General features: G+C 46.3%; 1 protein-coding gene across 4 annotated transcripts in view; it reads left to right on the top strand.

Annotated features, from left to right (window-relative positions):
- The window catches only part of LOC135243269 (voltage-dependent L-type calcium channel subunit beta-1-like), a 71,116-nt gene that overhangs the window by 9,099 nt on the left and 49,335 nt on the right, over positions 1-12,682 (top strand). For all 4 annotated transcript variants that reach the window (XM_064314964.1, XM_064314968.1, XM_064314963.1 and 1 more), the window contains exon 2: positions 6,349-6,435. In XM_064314964.1, coding sequence (XP_064171034.1) covers positions 6,349-6,435 — 87 coding nt within the window. The remainder of the gene's footprint in view (positions 1-6,348; positions 6,436-12,682) is intronic.

Consider the following 12,682-nt stretch of genomic DNA (forward strand, 5'->3'; position numbering starts at 1 on the left):
GAGGAAACTGAATCCAGAGATCAGCATGACCAGAGAATGCCTTTCAAACTTCATGTTCCCATTGATTTTAAGTTGAATGTAATCTGTGACGTTTACTGGAAATCATTGATTGGCGATATTAGTGTCTATATAAATAATGGTTGTTGAGGCTTCGTAGTTGAAGTCTCATTTTTTTAGAAGCAGTTCCAGTTTCAAGCGGAAACCAACGCCATTTGATTTTGTTACATGGAAAATATTTTGCCTGAAGGTGGAGATTGCAACTGGCTGGATTTAACAATTATTTGTCCACAAATGTCAGCTCTGTTGTTACAAGTGGACGTAAACTTTTTAGAGGTATTCCATAGCTGAGCGGGATTACCTCCTAACATATTCATGGTGGCTCTGTTTATAAAGGAGCTAAAACCATGAATCTTTTGATAATGATCACAAGCTTAGCCTTCCTTCCTTACAAGCCTTACAAGTATAAGGCAACTTTGAATTGATAAATTTGCTAGCTTTCAGATAAGTCCTTGTCTGACCCTGCTGCCTCACCTCCACCTCCCACACCTCACCCAATCAGTGCAGTCAATGCCCCCCCTCTCTCAAACATTCCTCCTTTTCCTCTTAGAACAACTTTATAAAATAGTATTTTTGCATTTTGAATATAGTCTTCTAATTTAGTCGTTGTGTCTCAGTTCACATTTTTATTAAAAACAGTAAAAAAACGAATACAATATGACGAAACGAGTTCCTAATTTTTGCAAAGCAAAGGTTCTTTTTTGCCTCCATGGAAACAAAAACATCAAAGGGAGGGTGTGCCTGAACACCGAAAAAGCGTTCCCGAGACCACCTGAGAGGTGCGGTGATTCATTAGCTTGCTTCAGTAATCCACCCTATCCCTTACAGATGGGCCCAGCGCGGCCCTGTGTGAGGGACCGCCCGCGGGCTCTGTGCAGCGGGCGATCAATTATATATAAAGTTCACGTGCCCCGCCGCGGCGGTGTGTAAGCGGCTCGCCCTCGCCTTGAAGATCGGGGTGGCGGTAAACAACGCTCGCTATAAATGGCTGTGGCCCCGCCTCTCCTGGCCGAACGCTCAAGCAGCGCATTATTTACCCTGTGTGTGTTTGTGTGTGTGTGTGTGTGTGTGTGTGTGGCAAAATCACCATGTAGACCACCGCCGAATTCTACCCACCTTTGGCCGGTATCAGGTGTTAATGTCAAGCCCTGCCCCTTACTAGCATAGAACAGATAACCGCTCCACCATTGAATTCCAGTGGTGATTGGTTGATGTTTTCTGGTTACTTCCTGGCTGATGATGCTTACAGGGATGATGGATGCACAGACAGTAATCACCAATCACCGTTGGGGTTAAATGGGATTTGGTTGGAGGGGAATCCCTTCGATCCTGTGTCTCGTAACGGAAGGAGGTGGTGGACAACAGAAGACGTGAAATTAAATGTTAGAAGCCATCTGTCATAGTCGCCAGATTGATTGGTATGATGAGCTCTGCAATATATAATCTCTTTAATATAAAGAAAATACTAGACAGGCTGTTGAATCTTGCTCAATGTCAAGATAGAAGAAACATTAGCATAGCATAGCAATCTACAGTGTATCTGTAGTATTTGTCTGTAATGCATGTTTTGTACTTTAGAAAAACAATGCTATTAGTATTTATTGTAGTGTGGTTTTGTAATGCATGCAGTGTTTTCAGTTAACTGGGTGTCCACCCATTCCTCCCTTACACGTTGTTCTTATGGCGGTGAATTAAAATGCATTTTATTCAGCCCATGACAAATTTTAGGCCATTTCCTTTGCTCTTTGCCTCTGGTGTGTGCTTTCATATGCTGTTCACTTATTTTAACATCTTACTAGCTGACAACACTAGACAATTTCCGAACATAACTAACTACCTAACTTTTATAATGTTGTCTAGCAGAGTTACCTAACATTTCCGTTAATTACACTGATTTCACCAATATGTATTGACTAGTTAACCATTGGCGTAGCCTGCTAGCTTTGACCGAAATTGCCAACTTTGGTGAACTGGCTGGAGTCAGATTTATTGCATTATAGCGTTATAGCACGATGGCGTAAGATTGCGTGTGTCTCACTACAAAAATGTGAGAATTATGTTGCCTTGACAAAGCAAGTAGTGTTTACCGAGACTGATTGTAGCAATAAATAGCAAGTAATGTAGCATTTAACTATGCAAAACAGAAAGTTATCTAGCTAGTTCTACATTAACACTACATTTCTACATTAACCAGCAGAACTTGCGAGTGTAGCTAATATTTAATGTAAGTACAGTTTTTTAACCAGTAGCCGGTGTCTGTTTTTTCATCACTCACTGAAAGCCATTCAGCATATTTGTTTAAAAAGCCTATTTTCAATTCAAGAAAAAACATTTTTACCTACTGACTGTGGTGTCTGTTTGGCAGTACGCCACATTTATATTCTGATTTTAAATGTCATCCAGCCTCTGGGATTCATAAATCCAAATGTCAGCTATTTCTTATATCAGCAATCTCACTATCTGAAAATGGCTTGAGGGTATTTTTGTATTTTTGTTCACCCTCAGTTTAGGGTATTTTTGTCCAGCAGGCTGATGTTGCAGGGATATAACTATAAGGTAAATTCAGGACACGGGGAGCCTTTCATGTGTGTGTGTGTGTGTGTGTGTGTGTGAGTGTGGGTGTGTGTGTGTGTGTGTGTGTGTGAGTGTGTGTGTGTGTGTGTGCCTGTCTGTAGGATGCGACTGACTTATCTGTAAGGGCCACGGGTGCCTGATCTCAGAAGGGCAGACTGCCTTGTCCGTCAACACTGATTGCCAACAAACGCAATTAGCGAGCGTCGCGTCTCCACGGCAACGTCACCACGGCAGGTTAAATCTAACGAAGGCCACTGTGGAGGCCAGGCAGGTAATTAGGCCGTGTCTGGCGAATTACCAGAGCCCTCGCCCATCGCTGCTTACAGAGAGAGAGAGAGAGGAGGGCAATCAGGGTTAAAACTGCCTCTCATCAAACGCATTTCCCTTCCGTGGTCCGTCACTCTCGCAGCTGTGAGTCGAGTGTAGACACGCGGCACCGCTGTTAGCGGTAGCCTCTCCGGCGCAACGAGCTCCGTCGTGGCCTTTAGGACGAGCGGCGCCTGAGCTAGCAGCCCGCGCTATTCTCCAGACACGTTCGCCCGCTGTTGTGAATGTTGCGTTTTGTTTATTTTGTAGGGAGTTGTATTTCTCAGCAGCATGTTTGCCTTCGTTTAATAGTTATTTGACGCGCTGGAAATTTTAACAGCATTAGTACATTGTCGCTTTTGTCTGTTTTCAGTCCTCTTCAGTTAAGAGGGTGTGTTCCTGTCTCATGGGCGTGTCCTCAGGTGTGTTCATGATACCCGTTGGAACCCCGTTTCTACTAGCATACCCCCCCCCCCCCAACCAGCATGCACCTATTGGGCCCCCATCTCTACACAATGTACCCCCTCAGCCAGCTAGCCACATGACCACGTGCGTTTCTGTGGAGCTCCTCGTTAGTGGACCCACTGCTGCACTCTGTCTCAAATTCAAGTTCAAATTCAAATGCGTGTGCTTATTTTTATGCCAAGAGGGCCGGTGTTGCTAAAGCACTGCTGCTGGTTTTGCTAACTCTCTCAGTTCTCTCATTGTCATTCTCTCTCTCTCCCAGCTGTGTTCTGTGGAAGGGAGGAGCCTGCTCCAGACCCAGGTCTTTTTTCAGGTTCTGGCTGTTATACTCGACCATAGAAAGGAAAGACGGGAGCCCGCACTCTTAATGAATAGATATAGATTATGAATGTCTACGCAACAAAATCATTTTCATTTTTATTCCTATTTAGACAGACATGTTTTGGCCTAAGCCGTCCTCAGTGTCTTGTTATACTCGACCAGAAATGCATAACTGGTGCATATATGTGTAAAATACATGCAAGCACAATGTTCACAATGTAACTAGTGATTATTGCGATCATAGAAAGGGTTAAATTGTGGCCAAAAAGACAAAAAAGAGAGCAGCAGATGAACAGGGTGTAATGCACCAACATCCCCGCCTTCCTTCCTCCAGGATTAAATTAGAAATTCTGTGTTATGCGAGGATAAATGATTTGACCCTTGACCCTCCCGACTCCCCACCCTTCCCTCCCCCCATCCCCTCTATGACCCTCCCCACATTCTCCACCTTCTCCCCACTCTCTCTCCCTGATGTCTCCCAACTCTTGCTCTCCCACCGTCCCACCACCTGTGCCCTTGATCCCCTCCCCTCTACCCTCCTCCAGCTGATCTCACCAGAGATCATCCCCTTCATCGCCCACCTGATTAACTCCTCCCTGACTTCTGGCACCTTCCCGTCATCTTTCAAAAGAGCCCACATCACCCCCATTCTGAAGAAACCAACACTGGACCCCTGCCTCACCCAAAACTACAGACCGGTATCCCTTCTTCCATTCCTATCTAAAACTCTCGAACGTCCTGCGTCTAACCAACTTTCCTCTTTTCTTTCTAAACATAACCTCCAAGACCCTCAGCAGTCTGGTTTCAGACCCGGTCACTCGACGGAGACTGCCCTGCTCTCCGTCACTGAGTCTCTCCACGCAGCACACGCAGCATCCCGTTCATCTGTCCTAATTCTTCTTGACCTCTCAGCTGCCTTCGACACCGTTGACCATCCTACACTTCTGTCTTCCCTGACAAAATTGGGAATTTGCGGACCAGCCCTCAACTGGATTGCGTCCTATCTCTCCGGCCGCTCCTTCCAGGTTGCCTGGGCCGGTGCAGTATCAGCTCCTCGTCCCTCACAACTGGGGTCCCTCAGGGCTCTGTCCTTGGTCCCCTCCTCTTTTCTCTGTATACTAGGTCCCTTGGCCCTGTTATTGCCGCCCATGGCATGTCATATCATCTCTATGCAGATGATATTCAACTTTTCTACTCTTTCTCTCCACAGACACTCAGGTCTCCGATCGCATATCCGCCTGCCTGAGTGACATCCAGAGCTGGATGACCAAACACCAGCTCAAGCTCAACACAAACAAAACGGAACTTCTCCATATTCCTTCTCTTACCTCTCCCACTTCTCATCTCCCCATTTCTTTAGGAGACACTCCCTACACCCTTCACAGAGTGCCCGAAATCTTGGAGTTGTGCTCGACAACAGGCTGTCACTCTCTGAGAATATCGCGGCAACCACCCGGTCGTGCAGGTTCATCCTGTACAATATCCGCAGAATAAGACCACTCCTCACCAATTATTCCACACAGCTCCTGGTCCAGGCCATGATACTGTCACGTCTGGACTACTGCAACTCCCTCCTGGCTGGCCTCCCAGCATCAGCCACCAGACCCCTTCAGCTCATCCAGAATGCAGCAGCACGTCTGGTTTACAACCTCCCTCGTGACTCCCACGTCACTCCCTCCTCATCTCCCTCCACTGGCTACCAGTGCAAGCTCGCATCCGGTTTAAGACACTGGTGCTTGCTTTCCAAGCAGTCAAGGGGTCAGCTCCTGGTTATCTGCAGAAGATGATCAGACCCTACAAGCCGCCAGATCGCTCCGATCGGCTACTACAGGGCGGCTGATTCCTCCCCTACACGAGCAGCAACAAGGTCTCGACTCTTTGCAGTTCTGGCCCCACGATGGTGGAACGATCTTCCAGTGGAGGTCAGAACAGCAGAGTGTCTGAGCACCTTCAAACGAAAACTCAAGACGCACCTCTTCTCTGTGTACCTCTCTCCTCTTCCCTAAACCCCCTCCCATAACTAAAAAAAAAAAAAAAAAAAAAAAAATTTTGTTCAGACTATCTTGTTTCTCCTTATTGTATGCATCATAGTAAAGGCTTTTTATCTACATGTTGTTCAATGGACTTAAGCGGACTTGATCCTGAGTTTGGTTACTCTGTTGTAAGTCGCTCTGGATAAGAGCGTCAGCTAAATACCTATAATGTAATGTAATGTAAAGTGGATTGTTCTTAATTTGTTCTCTGTATGAAGGGAAATTGGTGATGAACTGGGTGATTAAGTTTTGGTTGATTAAGTTTTTCAGGTTGTCTTTGTTTATCCCATGATTTTTTGAGGCAAATATGGCCAGATCAACAAAGGAAAATAAAACGGAATATAATGCATTAAAAACATAGACAATAAAAAGTTATTATTATTATTATTATTATTATTATTATTATTAATAATAATAATAATAATAATAATAATAATAGTAATAATAATAATAATAATAAATATCTACTTTCAGGTCTGATTGCTCTCTCTCTCTCCCTCTCTCTCTCTCTGTCTCTCTCTCTCTCTCTCTCTCTCTCCCTCTCTCTCTCTCTCTCTCTCTCTCTCTCTCTCTCTCTCTCTCGCTCCCACAGGGAAAATATGCCAAACAGAAGAGCCGTTTCAAGCGCTCCGATGGCAGCACATCCTCCGACACGACCTCCAACAGCTTCGTCCGTCAGGTGAGAGCTGCTGGCCGCCTTTACCCTCCTGCAATTCAATCCTGTCGGCCACCTCCTCACAGCCCTGGTACACCAATCACAGCCCAGATACACTCCCTCCTCACAGCCCTGGTACACCAATCACAGCCCTGATACACTCCCTCCTCACAGCCCTGGTACACCAATCACAGCCCTGATGCACTCCCTCCTCACAGTCCTGATACACCAATCACAGCCCAGATACACTCCCTCCTCACAGCCCTGATACACCAATCACAGCCCTGATACACTCCCTCCCCACAGCCCTGATACACCAATCACAGCCCAGATACACTCCCTCCTCACAGCCCTGGTACACCAATCACAGCCCTGATACACTCCCTCCTCACGGCCCTGGTACACCAATCACAGCCCTGATACACTCCCTCCTCACAGCCCTGATACACCAATCACAGCCCAGATACACTCCCTCCTCACAGCCCTGGTACACCAATCACAGCCCTGATACACTCCCTCCTCACAGCCCTGGTACACCAATCACAGCCCTGATACACTCCCTCCTCACAGCCCTGATACACCAATCACAGCCCTGATACACTCCCTCCTCACAGCCCTGATACACCAATCACAGCCCAGGTACACTCCCTCCTCACAGCTCTCATACAGTAGAGCCTCAGAGGTAGGTCTACCAACATATCAAACAGAGATGACTCTGAATTCTGAAATTGTTCCTGTCTTGGAAATGAACGTCAAGAAATGAAATTACACCTTTTTTTTAAGAATTCGGACTGCTTTATTGAATGTACTCATATGCTCTGTTACAGTAATCATATTTCTTGTAACAACTAGAAGAAAGGTAATATAATACCAGTATATAAGAAAGGGGACTGCACTGATCCAGGAAACTACAGGCCTGTCCATTTAACTTGCACATATACAATACTGGAGTCTATCATTAGTGGCAAGTCAGAATTATTTTCTTGAAAGTAACAGCATCCTAGGGGATAGCCAGCATGATTTTCGGAAAGGAATGTCATGCCTGACAACCCTTTTTTCCCATTCTTTGAGGAAGCCACCAAGTGTTTTGACTTTAAGAATGCTTATGATACTATATTTATATTTCCAAAAAGCATTTGATGAGGTACCGCATGAGAGACTCCTTATCAAAATGGAGACTGTAGGAATTACAGGAGGTGTGGGTTAGGAGTGGGTTAGGAACTGGCAACAGGGTATTATGCAAAGAGTAGTAGGAGGGACCTTATCTGTGCTGGGCACTGTGGGAAGTGGAGTCCCACAAGGATTGGTGCTGGGACCACTGCTTTTCCTTATTTATCTGAACAACCTTGACAGGACGTTTGAAAGTACATTAGCAAAATATGCAGATAATACATAACTGGGAGGCTTAGCTGCTTTGGAATCTTCTAAGCTTAGTAAAAGGAGACTTAGGGGCGATTTGATTGAGGCTTTAAAAATTAATAGAAGGGATTAACAGAGTGAACTAAAAGAGATTCATCTGGTTGAGGGCATGGGGCATAAATTGAAATTAGGTAAAGTCCGCCCAGGCAATAGGAAGTATTTCCTTACACAGAAAGAAGCCATTGTGTGGAATTGCTTGCCGGGTCGTGCAATAATGGCAGAAAGTCTTGGGGTTTACAAGAGCAGGCTTGATGCACTGTAGATACTATCGAGTTTGTAGGTAAATGGTGAGCACTAAATGGTAAATGGACTGCATTTATATAGCGCTTTTATCCAAAGCGCTTTACAATTGATGCCTCTCATTCGCCAGAGCAGTTAGGGGTTAGGTGTCTTGCTCAAAGACACTTCGACACACCCAGGGCAGGGTTTGAACCGGCAACCCTCCGACTGCCAGACAATCGGTCTTACCTCCTGAGCTATGTCGCCCCTAGGTACCGCCCCTAGCACTAGGTACCCTTAGTAGAAACTGGCGAGCATTGTCAGACTTATTGGCCTGTTCTTGGCATTGTTATGTTATGCAACTTTATTTTTGTTACTAAACTTCAGGTCTCACACTGCAGGTGTGGGGCTCACAAGTTTAAGTCCAATCTCAATGCCATGGTTTATTTTTATACGTAAATATAAATGTATGTTTAATATTCCCCCATACAAATGTATGATGCAACTCCCCCGTCCTCTATCCTCAGTCCTCTCATGCGTGTGTGTGTATGTGTGTGTGTGTGTGTGTGTGCAAGTCTCCCCCACACCGGCCAACAGTTCATCTCATGCGTTCTCCCTTTCTTCTTTCCCTCTGCTTGCCCTTCTCTTTTATTTTCATCTCATGAATATGGCATTTTTTTCTTTCTGCTGCGTTGTGGCTCAGGTGACTCACAGCCCTTACTGTATATTTCATCCAGCAAAATTATCCGGTGCATAATTTATGCGGATGGGTTTGCACCTGAGGAGCACAGCTGGAGCTGATGTTTCGTCTCCCAGCTGGTCCATCCGGTTAACGTAGCGATCCTCCCGCTGTGCGGTCTCAGGCTCTGGGGCCTAACCTCTCTTCATTGGCAGGGATGGAAGAAAAAGCACTAAAATATATCTGCTACAAAATACAAAATAGCTGCAGCTATTGCTGTAGAGGGGTAGCTGAACAGGTAACACTGGGAAATAAACCATCTAAAAATGAGACGTGCCGCCTCTTTTACTGGTGAAATGCCTGCATGCCAACGTTTATTGGAAATGCGTGTGTTTGCAGTACTGCCCATTGCTGAGTATTGATTGGTGCTGCCGGGGGGCTTTCTGTCATAAGGCACTGGGTAGGGTCAATCCAGGACACTGACTGATGGGACCCATGGGGGGAGTACTTTAAGAAGCAGTTCGGCTGATGAATATGATTGGGCGTTCCAACTTTGGGGGAAAAATTGGGGAAAGAGGGCTAAAATAAACAAATATATATATATATATGGGTGTGCGTGTGTTTGTGTGTGCGTGTGTGTGTGTGTGTGTGTGCGCGCGCGCAGTCTGTATTTGCTTTGCTTCGACTGTTGTCCAGCACATTGGAATGACACAATGAATATGAGGTTGAAATGCAGATTGCCAGCTTTAATTTCTGGGTATTTATATCCATTACCTTTGTTAAAACACTTCCTCCTGCTTTTGGGTGTTTTCTAGACTGGGGTTTTTCAGTACGTGTACGGGGTGGGGTGGGGGTGGTGGTGGAGGGGGGGTACCAGCTGCTTCTGCCTGGATGACATTTACTTTCTCAGCATGTGTGTCGCACTCAAATGTCTTCCTCCGGATCGCGAAGACGCGGGGAGTTTGGCCCCCCTGTGGACTGTAAAGGTCAGCTGCGCCCCCCCCCCCCCCGGCCCCGGACCCATTCTCTCATTAATTCCCTCCTCTGATCGGTGCGGGGGGCCCATTTCGGCGTCGCACAGTCGCGTTTGATCACGCTGGTGATTGCCTTTCCCTGGGGGGTCGGATAGAGCCGCGCTCCTGTCTCTCTGAACAGCTTAATAGCTGTGCTTCAGCGGCTGAATTTGTGCATCAGTGTCTGGGCTGATCCCAGTTCAGCAGCTGAATTTGTGCTTCACTGGCTGGGCTGATCCCAGTTCAGCGGCTGAATTTGTGACTGTGTGTCTGGGCTGATCCCAGTTCAGCAGCTGAATTTGTGCATCAGTGTGTGGGATGATCCCAGTTCAGCGGCTGAATTTGTGCATCAGTGTCTGGGCTGATCCCAGTTCAGCGGCTGAATTTGTGCATCAGTGTCTGGGCTGATCCCAGTTCAGCAGCTGAATTTGTGCATCAGTGTCTGGGCTGATCACAGTTCAGCAGCTGAATTTGTGACTGTGTGTCTGGGCTGATCACAGTTCAGCAGCTGAATTTGAGACTGTGTGTCTGGGCTGATCCCAGTTCAGCGGCTGAATTTGTGCTTCACTGGCTGGGCTGATCACAGTTCAGCGGCTGAATTTGTGCTTCACTGGCTGGGCTGATCCCAGTTCAGCGGCTGAATTGTGCATCAGGTCTGGGCTGATCACAGTTCAGCGGCGAATTTGGACTGATGGCGGGCTGATCACAGTTCAGCAGCTGAATTTGAGACTGGTCTGGCGATCCCAGTCAGGCTGAATTGCTCATGCTGGCTGATCAAGTTAGCAGCTGAATTAGCGCTTCAGAGCTTTGGCTGATCCCAGTTCAGTAGCTGAATTAGCGCTTCAGAGCTTTGGCTGATCCCAGTTCAGTAGCTGTTTGGACTGCTGGAAGAACCAGCCTTATTGGCAGTGGATGTAGAGTAGCACACACATGGTTCTGACTCATGAACTCCCACATGCACACGCACACTCACACACACACACACACACACACGTGCACACGCACACACGTGCACACACACACACACACATACACATTCACACACAAACACACACACACACACATATACATGCACACACCATCTCAGTCAGCAGTAGAGAGTGGGTACACTGGTCTGGTTTCCATGGAGACAGTGCTTGGGAAGTTTCCCTCAGAGGGAGGGGGCGGGGGGAGCGTGTAAATGGGCGTGTGTTCCAGGGGGAGGAACAGCACCTTAGAGACCAGGGGAATATCCTGGCTCAGAGTCGCAATAATGGATACTGTCAGTACAGCTTCTGTGCTGTCAGCAGTGCCAGGATGTGTGTGTGTGTGTGTGTGTGTGTGTGTGTGTGTGTGTGTGTACGTTGTGTGTGTGTGTGGCGGTGTGTGTGTGTGTGTGTGTGTGTACGTGTGTGTGTGTGTGTAGTGTGTGTGTGTGTGTGTGTAGCGTGCGTGTGTGTGTGTGTGTGTGTACGTGTGTGTGTGTGTGTGTACGTGTGTGTGTGTGTGTTGTGTGAGTGTGTGGTGTGTGTAGTGTGTCGTGTGTGTGTGTGTGTATGTGTGTGTGTGTGTGTGTGTGTGTGTGTGTGGCTGTGTGTGTGTGTGTGTGTGTGTGTAGGTGTGTGTGTCGTGTGTGTGTATGTGTGTGTGTGTGTGTATGTGTGTGTGTCTGCGCCTGTGAGCCAGGTAAAAGACAGGAGACCAGCTGCAGTGTGTTTCTCCATAGGGCCTCACAGGGCAGTGGGTGCCAGAGGACAGAGCAGGCATTACCCAGTGGGAGCTGCAGGTCTGCTGCGGATCCCCGGCTGCCTGCGCAGAGCCGTTAGCACCATGTGGCTAGCACAAGCACAGTCATCCTCAGGGCTCTTTCACGTGGGGCCAGATTCCTTTTTTCCCCATTACTTTAAAAGAAACTGCATCACTACCTGGTATTTGCTAGGATAGTTTAATGCAGCCCACTGCTGTTTGCATTTAATAGTGGCACGTAGATAAGAAAGAAAAATATATGTTTTCAAAGATAAATGTGCTACCTTTTGACTGCAAATCACCTGGACATAATTCAGTTTCCTCTCCTTGAAGAACAGAAACATACATTAGATCACAACAGTAAATATTTTGGCACTAATTTTTGGTAAAGCTTTATTCTCTGTTTATTACATAATGAAACACCTGATCACTGGCATCTCTTTCCTTGTGAGTGGAAACATAATGGCTCTAACTCAGTGTTTTTGGTATAATGGATTAATATGGTCACCCTATTGATAGACATCACACTTTGCTGCTTGTCAGAAGCAGTCTGTCACACAGCATGACCTATTAAATCTGAGGAGTGATGAGGCGCCTGCTGTTACCGCCCTCTAGTGGCAAAAAAAGGACTGACACCCTCCCGACAGAAGAGCTTCATTATCCCCTTGAGACCTGAATAATCATTTTTGTCCCCTGTAGGGGACATGAGCCCCTGGTCTCAACGTACATTGTTATGCTTAAACCTACACTACATGGGTTATTCAATAAAAATAAAATAAGTAAAATAAGAAATATTTATTTTCACTGCAACATGTTTGTCCAAGACACTTGCGTTATGTCAAACAATGTAAATACTTGAATTTTATTTCTTCTGAGTTTCAGGAGGTTACAAGTCTGCTTTACTGCTTATTATCATATCCAGAATTTATATTAGGCTAATTGGTGCAGGGTTATCTAATAAATAGTTGTATCATTTGTATTATCTAATAGTGAATAATCGTATTTATAACGACCTGGATTTATGTAACGCTTTTCAAGACCTCAAAGCGCTTCACGCTGAGTGGGGGAGAATCACCCACCTGCATGATACACGGCAGCCATTTTGCGTGAGAACACTCACCACACATTAGCTTCGGTGGAGAGGGAGGAAATGATTTTTTCTTTATTCAGAGGAGAGCACACGCTTCGAAGAAACCTTGTTAACAAAATGGAAAAA

This window comes from Anguilla rostrata, chromosome 17 (genome assembly GCF_018555375.3).
Source record: "Anguilla rostrata isolate EN2019 chromosome 17, ASM1855537v3, whole genome shotgun sequence".
NCBI classification, from domain to species: Eukaryota; Metazoa; Chordata; class Actinopteri; order Anguilliformes; family Anguillidae; genus Anguilla; species Anguilla rostrata.